We start from the raw sequence: 17,660 nt of genomic DNA, 5'->3' as shown, positions 1-17,660 counted from the left end.
CTTCCACAGCCCAAGGAACAAAACTCTAAAATGTTTCTGATGGCGACAGGAATGGCAGAACTGTGTTCTCAATTTGAGAATTCCATTTCTCTTTTATTATTTCCTCCTGGAGGGGAAAACGTGGTAAAACTTGGTCTGTCATTGTTTGTTTTGTGTTTTTAAGAAACAGAAAAGAGAAACATCTAAATACCTTGAAACTTTCTATTCTAGAATCACTAACCACCCACAGTATAACCCCATCATGGAGCTACCAGGTAACCAATTCAGAACAAGAAGCAATATATTGAATAATTGTTTAACCATCAAAATTATGACTATGGGGAAACTTGGATTTCACAGTGACTGCTGAAACAATAGACCAAGAAGGGTAAAAATCTTTGTGATTCAGATCCTCTGTCACAAAGAAGTCTTTTTCTGAATAATGTTGCTGAGAGTTAAAGATTCATAGCACCACAGCTTTTTCCTTGTTTGTTGTTGTTTGCTTGTGGCTTTTGTTTTTCTTTGGGTTTTAACTTTTTGTGAGTTTTTTTTTTGTTGGTTGGTTTTGAGTCTCACAATCTTGCTGCTTCAGCCTCCTGAGTGCTGGAATTATAGGTGTGTCCCACTACACTTGGCTCTTTTTCTTTTTCCTTTTTAAAAAATTCATTTAGAAGGAGCTGAAACTCTTTCTGAACTCCTCTGTATGTGGATTGTGCAGAATAAAATGTAATCATAATGGCTCAGGGTCATCACGGGCAGTTCCAACTATTGTTTTAGGTTAAAAGACTCAGGACTATTTGAAATGTGTTGAGTTTTCCCCAGCTTGAGATGACATCTATTTTTAGACCTGTTATCTGGTTTTTTGTTTTGCTTTGTTTTGCAGTTCTTTTTCCTTCTCCTTTGCCAGGCTTCCACTATATACTCAGGCTATCCGTATTCTTTAATCTTAAAGCCTTTTTCTTTTCTTCCTATATACTATTTCTATTCAATGAGGTCATGAAACACAAATAATTAAGTGCCTAGTCAGAACTGCACCTAAGACAAGAAGAAGTAACTCCCAGAAAAGACAAGAGAGTCGCTCATATTTAATCCATGCTCTAGGGAGACTGCATCATAAAATACAGTCTAGAGAGGATGGTTAGAGAGGATTCGACATCAGCAAAACTTATCTTTGACCTTCTGTAAATTATTTAATGTATGATGGGTTCATAATCCTGCTAGATACACATAGAAATAATAACATCTACTTCAATAGGGTTATCACTGGGATTAAATGAGGTAGTGCACAATAAGTTCCTGGCTACATGCCTGCCACATGATTATCCTCTGTTCTTTAAACCTAACACTATTGTTGTGGATTTTGTGACATTCCATGATGGCTGCTGAAATGGTATCTTTTTCTCCCTACAATACCTCTAAACTACAACAATCATTGTTAGTGCTGAAGGCCCTCCCCCACCCCACCCCCCAAAATTTAAATAGCTAAAGATGCAAGTGTACTGGAAATTGGAGGAAATACGTGCCCAGCCCTTCATGCTGTTTGAGGTCCCATCAGGGTCAAGGACACAGGGTCAAGCCATCCAGTGAAGATGTTGTAGACTTCCACTGCAATTTGTGGTTAAAACAGATTGAGACCAAAAGGGGTGCAGGTGGAGGTTGAAAGGTCTAAGAGTGCCAGGGAACATGATGTCAATGGCAAACTTGCTTGAGTTTTGTTTGTTCTCCTGGAATCTAAATGATGTTACCAAAGGAACCTTCTCCTACCTGTTCTTCACTATTGTTCCTGTTCAAAGAAATACTTCTCCAAAAGTGTGATATGAGCGGGTATGCTCTTTGGTCTTGGGTCATTTTAGATAATACTTGTTTATGAAGTGCAAAGCATCGACATACTTGTCATGTTATTTTATAAGTATGGCATATCTGTTCAGTAACATAAGCATGACTATCATTTGTCCAGTCAGTCACTCTCCCCTGTTGTTGAACATGTAAACTGTTCCCTTCTATTATGAAAATCCCCACTGCCCACTGTAAACATCTTCTTTTTTAGTTTTTTATTCTGTGATTATTTCCTTAGGGAAACTTCCAGGGTATAGAATTGCCAGCTCACAGGGTTTGAGCTGCTTCATGGCTCTTATGACTCACCAGATTTGTGGGCTTGCCTTTATAACTCCAAGCATTTTCAGAAAACTGTTTTGCATCTAATGTTATGTGTTAGAGCTATAAGCTGCTAAGAAATAGTGAACAAGTAAAGCTGAGCACCATCAGGATGGGGAAATATTTATTAGAAAGCAAGGAGGGAAGAAAGGAAGGAAGGAAGGAAAAGGAAGGAAGGAAGGAAGGAAGGAAGGAAGGAAGGAAGGAAGGAAGGAAGGAAGGAAGGAAGGAAGGAAGGAAGGAAGGAAGGAAGGAAGGAAGGAGGGAGGGAGGGAAGGGAGGGAGGGAGGGAGGGAGGGAGGGAGGGAGGGAGGGAGGAGAAGAGAAATGGAAGAGAGGGAAGGAGGGTGGGAAAGAAGAAAGAGGAGGGAGGAAGAGAGTAAGGGAAGGGCAAGAAGAAAGGCAGAGAAAAACAGACAAAGGAGGATATTGAAATTCCATGGCTTGTAAAGTTGATTTCTTACCTTCTGAACACATGGTGGCTCTCAGTGTATGTCATCTAGATGTGTTGAGGGGAGTATGCTGTGTAGCCTTCTCTAACTTCCTGAGCACAGCCTAGCACCTGTAGCCTTGAGGACTTCCCTAAACCTCTTTCTAGCAAGATGCTTACTTAGTTTGAGCTCTGCTTTGACAGTTCCACAGCTGGGAAGACTGTAACTCCCACATTCATAGTAGATCCTGAGAACCCAGCTTCTGCTCCAACTATTTGCCTTCACCTCCCCGCCCCCCCCCCCCACACACACTAGCTCCACCAGAGAGTTTTTGTAGTTGTTAGGTCTGCCCAGGAGAACAGCTCCCTTTTCCCTTCCTCTTCGTGAAATACAGCCCATAGCCTTGCCAGAAATGACCGATCCAAAACCAGTAACCATCAGACTGACAATCACCTGACTGTGAGTCAGTAAAGGACCCAGACTCTGAGGTCATTTCCTCATCCACTGAAGACACTTCCTGAACTGCCGTACTCACGCCTCCTTGGGACACTGAGAGGTTCTCCAGGCTCTGAAATCACTTCCGCATAGGCTGTGGACCTGCCTCCTGCCTTTCCCTATATAATCTCTCTCCCTCCCTCTTTTCCTTTTTCTTCTCTTCTCTCTCCACACACCTCCATCTCATGCTGGCCAGCAGTTTGCTCTCCCCCCAATAAATTCTTTTCTGCCTGAACCATGTGGCAGTCTCCTTTCAGTTAATCTTACATCTGGTATTGGCAAACCTTACAGTTACACTGCCTCCCACTTTGTTCTCCTTGTAAACTCCCAGGCCTTTCTAGAACTTACCCTTATGTTGGAATCAAACATGGATTGGAATCGTGCCTGAACCACCTGTGTGGCACTCTGTGTGGCTCTAAGTGAGTAGTTGTCCCTCTCTGGGCCCCATTTCCTTCACCTGGAAAAGAAGGCTTCACTCTATGCCTCACACTACCAAGTACTCAACAAATGGTTCTGTCACATGATGATGGACAATACCATCTAATCTATGGTTAAGAACAAAACAGGAAAGATGATGCTTCTATGTCTTCAACTGCATGGCAGAGGTCATGTGACCCACCAGAGGACACTGTTTTGAGGCACCATTAGGTAGAGCACCCTATAGGGGTTGGTACCTGGTTGGTGTTCCTTGTTATTTTCCTTCCCTCTGCTTCCCTGCAGCTCCTTTCCCTTCCTTCTCCTTCCCTCTCTCCTTTCCCCTTCTGTTTGGATAACCACACAGCTCCATACCACCACAGAAGAATGCACTAAATCTCTCCCTCTCTGCCCTTCCTGTGGGTGGACAGGAAAGATAAACTAGGAGTAGAGGCCCCTGAGGCAGTGGCTTGGCTAGGCCTTTTCCAGGCAACAGAGAGTAAACAAACCAAACCGTTAGTAGTTGAGATGCAGGAAAGCTAGAGCCGGGAGGGAAAGTAGCCTGAATGGAGCTTTTGACAAATCAACTTGGCCTTAAATCTCTGAGCCTCCACAGAGGATCTGTCTGTGAAACAGATTTGGGACTCATGAGTTAGTGTTCCCCAAAGCTGAGATGAGAGCCAGGGGTAAGGTTGTACTGATTGAAAAGAGGAAGGGGACAGTCATGAAATGGTGAATAAAATGCCTAATTGTGCCAGGGGTTTTCTATTTCATTAAATCCCACTTTTAACTGCAGGCCTTTTCATCATGAGAGTGGGTGGTGGCTGCTGGAGATGGCTATTATGCTTAACTATTTTAATCAGAGTTTTGTTATATGTATAAGAGAGCAAATTGAGTAGAAAAGTATGCAAAGCTCCATTTCTCTGCTAACTTTATGGCCATGGCCAAAGTTACAACCAAGATGCAGGTATTTATGTGGAAACACAGAATAAAGCAAGGCTAAGGAGATGCTGGGGGCAAGAGACAGATCCAATGAATTGGCCTGAGGTGTGAAACTAGAAAGTCACAACACACACACACACACACACACACACACACACACACACACACACACACAAACACCCACATCTGAAGGAGGGTTTGGATTTTGTGAATGTGGATGGTCTTGTTTAAGATGATTTGAGCATCCCTAGCAGGAGGCCATGGCAGTGTTGCCTCTGCCTGGCTCTGATTCTGGATCAGAGTGGGACCACTGTGGGTGAAAGTCATGGGATTTTCCATGAGCCAGAGTAAGATGAACATGAGGAAATGTTCCAGTGATAAGACAAAGTGTATGGATATCCCTCTCAGATTCTTCTCCTCTGGACCTTCTCAACACACTGTGCCCATATTTGCTAGAACATTCACCAGTGTTTATTAAAATTACTCATTAGTATTTCATTAATAGTTAATCACATTTAATACATATGATGATATTTACTATTCTTAACCGTTCTCTCCCACTAGAGTAAAATCTAAGGCAGGGACCACATCTGAGCAGATGTTTTACTCCCAGTGGCCAAGGATGATTCCTGACACCCTTCAGGATTCAGTAAACATCCGCCACAGTTATTACTTTCTGCTAATTACAACCAGCTTAATTAAGACCTTGTACTCCAGAGCCAAATGCTGGGATTTGGATCCCAGTCTCTGACTGGATACTTATCCATTCTCCGCCTCAGTTTCTTATATGTATAAAAGAGCACCAACAGTGGTGTACAGATTATAAGTATGAGTTAGTTCATGCACCTCTAATACAGTATGGAACACATACTGCTCAGTGTCAGCTGTACAAAACTTCCATCCTCAGCATTGTCACCATCATCACCATCAACACCACAGCCATCAGATCAACTTCTCACCAAACCCTATCTCAATTTCCTCTTCTGACTTGAACTGTGTGTTCATGAAGATCATATTTTGTCCTAACACCTTCTGGTTCTCTCCATGGTAATGTTTTATCCACTCTGTGTATTGGTTCCAGAAACTTCTGAATTCTGAACTAGCTTTCTCTGTCCACCAATGTATGCTTGAAATGTCGCCCACTACCAGCGATAGCTTTATCCTTAGGCTCTTAAAGTGTGTGTGTGTGTGTGTGTGTGTGTGTGTGTGTGTGTGCGTGTGTGTGATGATTAGCCAAATTAAAAATATGACCAGAAAATTAAATTCTATGCAAGCACATCCTATAATGTACTTCAAAGGCAAACAAATACCTGTGTGTGTCTCGCTGTTAGAGATTATCCACCTGAGAGCTTTTTTCTTCCATTAACATATCTAGCAAAGAGTTAAGGAAAATCTGATAATAAAATGGCAATCTCAGTGTGCCACCTTGCCACAGAACCTACTGTCCTTTTTGGATGGGAGAGCAGGATAATGTGAAATGAGAAGTTGAGGAAAATAACAGAAGCTGGAATGAGGTGCCAGAGGAAGGCAACCATAAAATCACTGAAAATACACAGAGAGGGGGGCAGGGAGAGGAAAGAGATGAGATGAACATCAAACATCATTATTTCAGACAACAGTATTCACAGAATGGAGCCTTTAATGTACAGAATGGGGGAGTATTAAGACTACATACACATATGTATATTCATAAAGCATCTCTCAAACATCACACAGGAAATTGCTCATATCAGTTGCCTTCAGGAAGGAAAAATGTGTGTAGCTGGGATAGAGAAAGGGGAAGCTTTAACTGGAAGTCCTTTGTCTTTATGAACCATATGAATATATAAACAATTTCAAAATGGATTTCTTTTTTTTCTGTGCTATGGATGGAATCAAAGGTATACAGTAGGCAAGTGTTCTATCACTGAGCTACGTGCCCATCCCATCAAAATGGATTTTAAAAATAATCATCTGCTGGACACCTGTGGCATGCACCTGTAATCCTAGCTACTCAGGAGGCTGAGATCTGAGGATCACAGTTCAAAGCTAGCCTGAGCAGAAAAGTCTGTTAGATTCTTATCTTCTGTTAAATAGGTGGGGAGGGGGAGAGAAAGCCAGAAATGGAACAGTAGCTAATATGGTAGAGTATGAGCCTTGAGCAAAAAGGTTCAGGGACAATGCCCAGATCCTGAGTTGAAGACCCAAGGCTAACAATAATCCTCCTCCTCCTCTTCCTCCTCCTCCTCCTCCTCCTCCTCCTCCTCCTCCTCCTCCTCCTCCTCCTCTTTCTCCCTCTCCTTCTCCTCCTTCTCAACATCATCATCATCTTATAGGGTGAGCAGAGATCAAGTTGGAAGTTGGAACCTGAATTCATTTTTGATCTGTGCTTTATAGCAAATCACTTCTCTCTCTGGGCCTTGACCTTTTCCCTTGAAATAAAGGCATTACAGGAGGTCTTGTATTCAGCTTCCACTTCTCAAGATTCTCTCTTCAATGGGAATTACAACTCTTCAGCCAATCTACTTCCAGCCCCCGATAATGTGAACCCACTATGGACCAGCCCCTCCCTTGCAGATCTGGTCTTTCCAGTCTGTGATTTTTCTTCTGGTGGTCATGGGATATCACTTGACCTCTTCGGTTTGGGACTTTGGGGGGATAAAAGAGGTAGCCAAAAATTTGAACTTAAAGAAAAGGAGGGTGACTAAAAGGAGGGAAAATAAGGTCAGTGTAAAGAAAAGCCCAGAATAAAAGAGAACCATGACAGGCTGAGTATGAACAATGTCACTATGGAGCAGAACAGGGTAGTAGAGAGAATGGAAGGAAAGACACAGAAGCCCCTGTAGTAACCTGCCCAATAGGGAATAATGGGAAGGGTATGCAAAACAAATGTTCCATAAGCTAGGAACACAGGGGAGAAGTCCTGCTCTTTCCACCACCATGAAACCTCCATTGTGACATTTGCTCAGGACCCTAAGGTCACCTGCAACATAAATTAGAAAGGTCTCAAAGAGGGGCTATGAGATTCAGGGGGAGATTAGGAAGGAGAGGAAGGAAGGAAAGAAGAGAAGGGGAAATGAAGTGAAAGGGTAGGGGAGGCAAAGAGGTACAGAACAGCATAGGCAGTAGGGAAACAAAGGGAAAAAATGAGAAAGAAATGTAAGTTCACCCATCTCAAGAGTAGAATCCACAAAGAGGAACTGGGTACATTCAACCTGAGGAACACAAACATGAGCTTGAACACTTTGCTGGACGAAAGAGACTCTCAGGAGACTCTCTTTGCTCCGGAGACTAATTGATGCCCTTCAGCACTGAAGGACCACCAGTTCTTCAAAGCATTTGAAGGATTCCTGTTCACAAGAATGACCAAACTTATTTTACATGGCTTCCCAGGGATAGATTAGGAGGCAGGGGAGAAATGCACAAGGTTTGAGCTTGATGAACGGAAGAAGCTTTAAGCAACTGAAGATAGACTAAAAGCCAACTGAGAATTTCAAGTGTCTGGGGGTTGGTGGAAGACTGAGGACTCATCCAGGAGGGGCAAATAACATCATCAGCCAACTAATGAGCTGCAAGACCTAGCCCTTGGTAAAGGAGAAATGGAAATCAGCAGACATAGAAGTCACCCAGTGTCTCCCCAGGCAGAGCTGTGATTGGCTGGCTGGGCCAGGCCTAGCAGGCACCTTCAGGGGAAGAGGCTGGGCCCACATGACAAGTTCCTAAGAGACTGAGGGAAGGGCTGAGCCCAACCTACCAGAGGCCTAACTGAACATAGAATCCAGTCACAGCAAGAAACCACACCCACTCGTGACCTGTACCTATAAATGCCTATGCGCACACCCGGAGAACTTACATCCTCTCCTGGACACTCTAGTTTCAAGACTTTCACACGAAAGTGCCCATACACACAGTTTACAACCTACCCACTCATGTGACACCCACACTCCCACGCTTCTTGCTCAAATGCTCGCACACACATCCATGTCACACACTCGGAGCGTCCTCTTACACGTATCTGCACTCCGGTGCATGTAAACACAAATGTTTCTACTCCACATCTCTTCAGGCAAACCAGGTACAAACCTGGCCCATCTACGCAAGTGCATCCCCTCCCCTCCACCAGGCCAACTCCATCAAGAAGAGACTTCCCGCTAGCTGGCTCGGTCGGTGTGCAGCGGCCACAGTGGCCAGGAATTAAAATGCAGCGAGGAGGAGCCGGGGCGGGCGCGTCAGCACCGCGTCTCCAGGAGCGCACAGCGCTCGCCGCCGCCGCCGCCGCCGCCGCCACCCCGCCCGCCCGGAGCCGCGGGGCCAAGCGAGCGCAGGAGCAGGTGCTCGGAGACCAGCCGCGACTGCCTCCTCGCGCGGCCCCAGCCCAAGTTCGCCCGGGGCCCGAGGAGGGCCGGGCAGCGGAGAGAAGAGCGCATCCAGTGCCGCTGCCACAGCCACCACCCCCAGCCGACTTTGGAGAGAAGGGAGCGCGGAGCTGCGAGGCATCACCCCCGCAGTGCCCAGCTCCCGGGGCAAAGGGGAGAAGCGACGAGGGACAACGAAATCGGGCTTTTCTGGAGACTTAAAGCACCCCGGAGAGGCAAGCCGAAGGGGAGAAGACACAGTTTCTCTCACCAGAAGCCTTGCAGGGGCCGACAGCGAGCAGCTACCCGCAGGACGCCTCGAGAAGCCGACCCCCAAGCCCAGGCGACGGCGAGCACTGCGCACGGCTTGGGCGCAGGACTTGGAGAGAAGCCTTTGGCGCGTCTCGGCCGAGCGCAGCGCGGGGGAGAGCAGTGAGAAGGAAGGGTTCTGGAGGGAAAAGGAAAAGGGGGACCGGGGCGACCACTCACCCCAGTACACACCCACCCACCCCACCCGCCCAGCCAGGCGCCGCCGCGCGCCTCTGGGGGCGCTCGTTCCTTGGCGCCTTCTCTGCTGTGTCCCAGCACCGCCGGGCTCTGGGCTGCTGGGGGCGGAGGTGGGGGGGGGTCCTTGGGGAATGTCCGAATTAGGCATGGTGGCCGAGTGGCCCCTGTCCCAGGACCAGCGTAAACGCTGGGGCTAGGCGGGACCGGGGGGACTCATCGCGGGGTCCCCCGAGGTCCAGGACGAGGGGAGGCGGGCGCAGCGCCCAGGGACTGGAAAGGCGACTCTCAGTCAGGGCCCATCCAGAGGTGGTGCCCGGCGTCGCGCTTCGTCCGGGAAGACTAGCAGGCCAGGCGAGGCAAGGGGCGGCGGGCCGAGGAGGCGCCCAGTCCCGGGCGGGCGCCCACGGAGGCGGCGGTGGCGGCGCCGGGCGGGCATGCCGCGCCACCGGAGCTCCTTTCGGGCGCACGCTTCCCTGGCGCGGGCTGCGCGCGGCTGCTGCTACTGCTGCTTCCACTGCTGCTGCGGACTCCCATGGCGGCTCCGCCCGGCCGGGGCCGCCGCCGCTGCCGCCAGCCCCGGGCTGAATGAATGAGCCGGAGCGGCGGAGCTGGGCTGCCCGCGGCCGCGCTCACCGGCCCGGGACGCTTCCGCATGGCCCGCGAGCAGCCCGAGCCCGCGGCGGTGGCGGTGGCCGGGCAGCCCGGGGGCGGCAGGGGTGGCGAGAGGGCGCTGCACGGGGCAGGGGGCGCCCGCAGGGGGCGGCCGTCTCTGAGCCGCACTAAACTGCACGGGCTGCGGCACATGTGTGCCGGGCGCACGGCGGCGGGGGGCTCCTTCCAGCGGCGGGCGCTGTGGGTGCTGGCCTTCTGTACGTCCCTCGGCTTGCTGTTGTCCTGGTCCTCGAACCGCCTGCTCTACTGGCTCAGCTTCCCGTCACACACGCGGGTGCACCGGGAGTGGAGCCGCCAGCTGCCCTTCCCCGCCGTCACCGTGTGCAACAACAACCCGCTGCGCTTCCCGCGCCTCTCCAAAGGGGACCTCTACTACGCCGGCCACTGGCTCGGGCTGCTGCTGCCCAACCGCACGGCGCGCCCGCTGGTCAGCGAGCTGCTACGGGGCGACGAACCGCGTCGCCAGTGGTTCCGCAAGCTGGCCGACTTCCGCCTCTTCCTGCCGCCGCGCCACTTCGAGGGCATCAGCGCCGCCTTCATGGACCGCCTGGGCCACCAGCTGGAGGACATGCTGCTCTCCTGCAAGTACCGCGGCGAGCTCTGCGGGCCACACAACTTCTCCTCCGTGAGTTGCCCTCTGCGCCAACTTGCCCCCTGCGCACACACAGCCCCAAGTTCCCAAAGAGTCCCGAGGCCCCACACTTCCATCCACCCCCTTCATGGCTGGACACCCGGCCACTCGGGCTGGCAGTGTCTCTGTGTCACCACTCCGTTATGACAAGGTGGATCCACTCTCTCGCGGGTTCACCTGAGTCGTCTTCTGTCTGGGTTGTGAGAACTTGGTCATAAGTGAGAAAGAAAATCATCTCACTGTAGTCCCAGCCCTCTGTCCTCGTGTCTCCCGCAAACTTCTCACTTTACTCCTTGTGGATCCATCTGTGTTTTCCCCCAGATTCACAGAACCCCTAAGCTACTGCCTTGGGGCTGGGATATAGTAGGCATTTCTCAGAGGTGGACCTGTTGTCTTGGGGTGGGGGGGGAGGGGGAGCTCCGATGCAGGAGGGAACCTAAAGAAAGTGTTCCAAAACATGGGTCCCTGGGAGCATATCCTGCAGAGTTCCTAAGCCGCTAGTGGTTTCAGAGTTCTGAAGCAGACTCCAGGAGGAAGCTTCCAGAACACTAATGAACAGTGAAGCTTTGCTGGAGGTGGGGACAGACAGTTTGCTGGGGACAGAGAAGGGAGCAGCAGCTCTCCTGAGAAGTTGTATAAGCTCCCCAGTCTTCCTGAGCTGGGTCCTTCTGTCAGGTGTGAATGTGGGACTTCCATTTTGGGGAAGGGCCCTGCTGGACCTGTAGCTACATGCTAGGGATGGGGAGGCAAACAGCCAGGGCCTGGAGAAGGAAGCTGTGCTCGAGGTTTGTAAGCCATTTGCGGTGCTGAGTGCCTCATACTGTGGGTCTGGATAACACAGCTGTAGGACAGAAGGTATCTGCCGTGTGCCTTCTGTCTTGGAGGAATTCTGGTGCCAGGCCCCAGCGTGGCACAAGCCTGTCCAGCCATTTGTGTATGAATGTCCCTTAGGTGGGCTTTGGCTTTTCTACCAGCACAGGAGAGGTTGTTTTATATGTTCATTGGTAGAGTTCTGATGTTAATTTCACCAGACCTGATCTCTTACTCCAATGGTTTCTGTCTCTGACAAGCTGTTGTTTATTTGTTTTTGTTTTTTTTGGGGGGGTGGGGATAGCAAAAAGTCACCAACTCTTCAACAGGTGTTGGCATGATACTGGTCCTGCTAGACCTCTGATTGGCTGAATGCATTGTTTCTTGTCTAGGATATTGTCCCTGGCTCCAGCCTGACCCTGCTGGCTTTGTTTTAAGCCTGTGTAGAGTAACCACCAAATTACCCATTCTGAAACATCTCTTGTTTTCTGGACTTCTCAGGTGGCCTTTAAAGGTGATCTCTACCTGGTGGCATCTTGCCTTAGCCAGCAGGAAAGGCTGTTAACATATGCTTCTAAGTAACTTCTCTGAGAACTTCAAGCACAATTCTGGAGTTCCGCAAAGGGAAAAGAATGAGGATAGCAAATCCTTGTCTGTTGTTCTTTGGCTGAACCCTAACTAGCAGCTTCTAGAGTTTGCATAAAGTTCAAGATTATATCCAAGTATCCACTCCAAGTTGTACGACATGGCCTACCTAATGCAATTCTAACCCTGGACAATTGCTTTACAAAGTGTGTGGAATTACATTCTAGTAACCAATATTCACTTTCCATATTACTACCACCTGACTTAGCAATGAGTTTCATTCTCATTTTTAAAATAAGGAAAACCAGGCTCTAAAGCACACTGAAGAGCCATCCCATATTCCCAGAGCTGTCAGTTCAAATCCTAACTTTGCATATCACCAAATGCATCACAGAGAATTTGTCTCTGACCCTCTTGACCCTCTTCTTCTCTTTCTTCTTCTCTCTTGGGACCCTTGTTTCACATCCCTCCCATCACCATCAGGTCCTACCCCTTCTAGGGACTGGGAGAGAAAGAGTAGAGAAACTCAGGTGGTCCATGTGATCAGAGCCTTGGACACACATCACCAGGGCCATTCCCCCCCCCACCCCCCGGCATGATGAGGACATAGTGCCATTGGGTGCCATCTGACTTCAACCTCCACAGTGGGTGTGGCCATGAGTTTTGTGAGTCAATAGCTACAGGTTACCTACATCTGAAGTTTACTAACCCCCAAAGGTTTATATGCCTAAACTCAAAGCCACCCCTGGTGGCTTCCAGTCATCCCTGGGCTGGGACTTTTCAGCCCTTTCATCAGACACTGTAGGTTTTGCCAAGGGTCCTTCTATTTGCAGATGCCCAAAGCAATTCCACAGGGCCCGTGACATACAGAACAGGTTCATCAACAATATTTCCCTCTAGCCATCTGGCTGTATCTTAACTTTTGCCATTCTTGATGGAGTATCCCTCTGGGTTGTGGCTGAAGACATGAACTCTCAGGTGGTATTGGCCACTCAGAGCCTATATCTACCATTTACTGTGTCATCTGGCAAAGAACCGCCTCTCTCTGTTCTTTAGCGTCCTAATCCAATGGAGGTAACAGTTCTATAGATGATATAGATGATGCAGCTATAGATACCTCATTTATTGAAGTTTCTTCTGCCTGTGAGCCCTTCCTGCCCACTCTTTACTCCGGGGCCTTATTCCCACCCTGCTCCACCCAACACCTGGCACCTTCCTTCTTCTTATCTTCTACTCCCCTGCTTCAGTGTGGCTCCCCCTGTGTGTACATGTCATCATACCTGTTGAGCTGTGCTTGCCTCTCCTTTCAGACAGAGACAGGAATCTTGTCTGATTTCTCTGCTGTCTCCAACAACCCAGCACAGAGCCTGACACATAGTAGGTGCTCAGGAAAGTCCCAGGGATTAAATATAACCACCAGGCACACCCATTCTTTCCTGTTTGCCCTGAGTTTTCCACAGCAGAATTCTTGGCTTAATTCCTCTGGGGAACACCAAGAAAATGCATTTCCAGCAAAGACAAAAACAAAATATCAGTGACCAAAACAAAAAAATAAACAACAACAACAACAAAAAAACCCAGGAAGTTTATGGGTCTGTGAGGGACAGGATTCGGATAGGGGAAGGAGGATGTCAATCACTGCCAGATATCCATGATTCCCAAGTCCTATGGACAGTCCAGCAGCTGAGGGTTATGGCTGCTCTTGAGGACACATTTGGGAGATGTTCCAGCTGTTTCTAAATCAGTCTTATGGTCTGGAAATAAATCCCACAGGGGAGAGACATGCATTGATGAGGGTTGAGGGTGTCCATTGGGTCCTATTTGCTAACCGTATTCCGGATGTGTTCATTAGCAGCAGCTCTGTGTTTGTTACAGCCAAGGAAGGGTTAATCACTCAGCAGTCAGACAAAGCTGCTCCACTTCTGAATGCCCGTGTTGTTCCCTGGCATCAGCTGTGTGGACCTCAGGCTCTGCACTGGGAAGTGATCAGGCAGGAGGCAGCACTATGAGGCTGAACTCTCTAAGCCCCGAGTCCTCAAATAAAGAAACTGAGGTATGAGGAACAGGGCCCTAAGAAGCTGCTCTCAGAGAAATGGCATGCATCAGAGGAAAGGGTCAAGCAGACATGGGCTTAGGACTCTGGCTGTGTGCATTCCTAACAGTGTGCCCTGGGATGACACTGCTTGCTGAGCCTCTAGTAATCATTTTTGTTTCTGAGCTAGAATGAAAATAACAAGATAACTCATATATGTGCAGTGACTACCATCTGCCTGGAAGGTAGTGGGTGCTTGGTACTGAAGGAAGACTCATTGTCATAATGTAGAGAAAGGGCTTGGCACAGTGTCTTGGCACCTGGTGACAGCAGATATTAATTGCTCTGTGTGTGTGCGTGTGTATGTGTGTGTGTGTGTGTGTGTGTGTGTGTGTGTGTGTGTGTGTGTATACCGGTCCTGAGGCCTGGATTCAGGTCTTGAACACTGTCCATAAGCATATTTGCTCAAGGTTAGATTCTACCACTTGAGCTACAACTCCATTTAGCTTCCAGGAGCCAGCACTAGAAAACAAGAAGTTATTACAGTAACATATTGTTTAAAACCAGCAAATTCTGTGGAACTGATGCTAGTCTAGTTGCTGTGAGGATGGATAGCTATAAGGAAAGAAAAATACTTTTGCCTTCAGAGAAAGGGGAATAAATGGACTAATACATATAAAGTGCTTTGACCAGTTTCTGGCACCAAGTAAGCACTCAATAAAGGTGGGCGTTTCCATTTTTATTACATGCAGTGAGCATTTTGAGTGAAGGACAAAGGCAAGTAGTTGGATAGCTGCAATATACTTGACTTTGGCTGGAGCTCATTTTCACAGTAACCCTGAATGGTTGTGGGATAACCTATATTTTACAAAGGGAAAAACTGTGGTTCTGGGAGGGTCTATAATCTGCCTAAAGTCACAAAACAAGCAGGTTGCAAGAATAGGAATCAAACCCATATTACCATGACTGAAAGGGTACTTGTTCCTTCTGCAGCAGATAAAGAAGGAACTGTGTTGGGAAGAGGCCAAGGGTATCCTGGGAAGTCCAGTCCGGCTTCAACTTTTCCCTGGCCAGCTGTGAGACTATGGCATCACCATCCTCTGTCCTCTGCCATAATAGAGCAAGAGCCAAATGACCAATGGGACTAAGCAGTGAAGTTTGCTATTCAAGTGGGCAGTCAGGGGAAAAAGAGGGCTTAAATGCTGCAGATGGCTCAAGCTTCTCAGCCAACCATTTCCTTTCTTTGCAGAGCTGAAATGGTGATTAAGGGGGAAATGTACAAGTTATTGAAGTGCTAGAGACCGGACGGTGATTAAATAGACATTTATACAAGGAACATGAAAAGACCTCTACCAGTTATTTGACTTCAGGGAAATTAGTTTAGGGAATCAAATGTAAACTCTGCTCAGGTCTGCAGATATCCAAATTGGCCAGCATCAGGCTGATTGTGATAGTGGCTATTTGTGGGGGGGGGGGGGGGGTGGCCACCGTGGCTGGTCATGAAGGCATCAATCAGATGTCTACCCAGTTGAGAAAGGCTAGAGTGATAACCATACAGCCATTTGCTGTGTATGTCATTTGTTTCAGTTCTTCCAAGTGGTTTGCTTGGATCAGCTACCCACAGTAGCTGATCAACCAATGCTCATTAAGTGCCTACTGTGTGCTGATCAGTGGCCCACAAAGATGTCCATAAATCCAATCTGCCTCTAGCAAATAGGCCCACGAAGACCAGTGTATTTTGTCAAGGAAGCTGGATCTAAAAGAAGCTGCCCATCATATAAAGGAGTGGGCTGGGATTTATACTGAGCACCTGGTCCATAGTCACATTTATCTTTATCAGACTGGATGAGAATTATGGAACCCATTTTATAGACAAAGAAATGGAGGTACAGAGTTACACAGCTAGAAAACAGCCTTATCAAGGTTCAACTAAAGATCCATCCAGCTCCCAAAACCATGTTCTATGGCCCTGACAGATCTGCCCACATCCAGAGGTGCTGATGAGAACAGCCTTCCCACAGAAACTATCACTCACCATCTCCCAAGTCTGTAAACTCTTAACTTGAAGTCTCTTCTCCTTTCCCTTAGTGTAGACCCCTGGAACCATTCTGAATTCCAAGGCCTACACACCTAAGATGGAAAGATAGATCTAAAGGACCCAGGATCACCAAGAAGCTGGCCCTTTCCCACTCTGACCCCACACATAGCAGATCTACGGGAGGAAATCTGCTCAGGAGTGGTGAGAACTAATTAATATCCCAATCAGAACTAAGTTACTCTTTTCATTCCTTCAAGGACAAGGATTACTTGAAGACCTGGATGAGAAAATGTTGCCAAAGCCAGATCCAGCTCAGGCTCTCACTAGCAAATAGATGACTTGCTCATAATTGGAACATGAATTGTTGATAAAACAAATAGAGGCTGAAAAAACATACTCAGGAAGTTTGTTCTCCTGAGCATGTCAAATATCTCCCTTGACACTGTTGTGTATACTATTAATTTGCTTCCTAAATTATTTCCTCTAATTCTGCACACGTTTGTGGAGCTCCTGCTTTTCTGCACTTTCACATTCATTATTTTATTTCAGTCTGACAATGGACCAGAAAAGATAGTGTCCTGCTCTCCTCGCTACCAGTGAGGAAACTGATGCCTAGCTGGGCCAGTTGGGACCAAGATCACAAAGAGAAGTACTGATAATTGGAGTCCAGAGGCAATGTCTTTGCCCTGCATCATAGACGTCTCCTCAAGAAAATCTTCACTTTTGGTCAAACAAACCTGCATTTCCAGTCTCAAATTGTGATGCCCTGGAGGGGAGTGGATCGTAATACATGTTCCTAGCTCATTCTATTCCCGTAGCAATGGAAGAAGTTTATTGCTGCACTCTGTTGGACGCCTGACTCAGAGAAGGAAGTGACTTTCCCAGGGTCACACAACAATTTGGAAAAGTGTCCAGAATTTAAACCCAGTTTGCCTAAGCCTTCTCTATTGAGTTCAGTTTATCTACCTCTTCTATTCCTGGTCAGGGTAGGTTAGAGCGGATTTTGCTTACCCTACAAGATTTTCCTGAGGTCTGGGGCAGAAGGATGGGGGCAATGATGGGCTTATGCCTTGAAGAAGAGAATCAGCACTTGGAAATAGCTACTGAGAATTGATACTGAAGTGCCTCCCTGAATCTCTGTCTTCTCCCCTCCTCTGTCACCCCAAGACCTACCCGCCCTCCTCCGCCAAGGTCTCCCAGCCTGGAATGAGCTAGAAATATACAGGAATTCCTGAGAAGCCCTACAAGGGATGTGTTTCCCAGACACCTGAGTCTGCAGGTAGGAGCAGGGCCTCATGGGTGTTTCCAACAAGCTCTTGTGGAGGCAGGTGCTACTGATCCATGGACCACTTTTGACAGACAAAGCTGTGAGCTCCTTAAACCTCATGAAAGCCAAGCAGGACTCCTCTACCCCACCCCATCCCCCGCCCCGTGCAGTTCTGTCTGACTTCTTGAGACTGTAAGATTGCCAATGAAATAGGCATCCTAGGGTAAAGTGAAAGCCTGGGGAGGGGCACTAGCTCCCCTAGGGAGTCCAGCATGCTTACAGCAGCAGAAAGCATTCTTGCTTCTAGGCAGCCTCTGTCTTGCCAAAACAGGGTTCATAGAGAGTTCCAGAGTGTCAGTCAAGGCAAAG

General features: G+C 48.1%; 1 protein-coding gene across 2 annotated transcripts in view; it reads left to right on the top strand.

The window, feature by feature from the left end:
* The window catches only part of Asic2 (acid sensing ion channel subunit 2), a 1,019,895-nt gene that overhangs the window by 758,141 nt on the left and 244,094 nt on the right, over window positions 1-17,660 (top strand). The window contains exon 1 of one of the 2 annotated variants that reach the window (XM_048365540.1): window positions 8,931-10,553. The exons of the other annotated variant lie outside the window; for it this stretch is intronic. Coding sequence (XP_048221497.1) covers window positions 9,846-10,553 — 708 coding nt within the window. The 5' untranslated portion in view covers window positions 8,931-9,845. Of the gene's footprint in view, window positions 1-8,930; window positions 10,554-17,660 lie in introns of those variants that run through there. 2 annotated transcript variants of the gene reach the window in all.

The sequence above is a fragment of the Perognathus longimembris genome, chromosome 17 (assembly GCF_023159225.1).
Source record: "Perognathus longimembris pacificus isolate PPM17 chromosome 17, ASM2315922v1, whole genome shotgun sequence".
Classification (NCBI taxonomy): Eukaryota; Metazoa; Chordata; class Mammalia; order Rodentia; family Heteromyidae; genus Perognathus; species Perognathus longimembris.
This window is presented reverse-complemented; position numbering and strand designations above follow the sequence as displayed.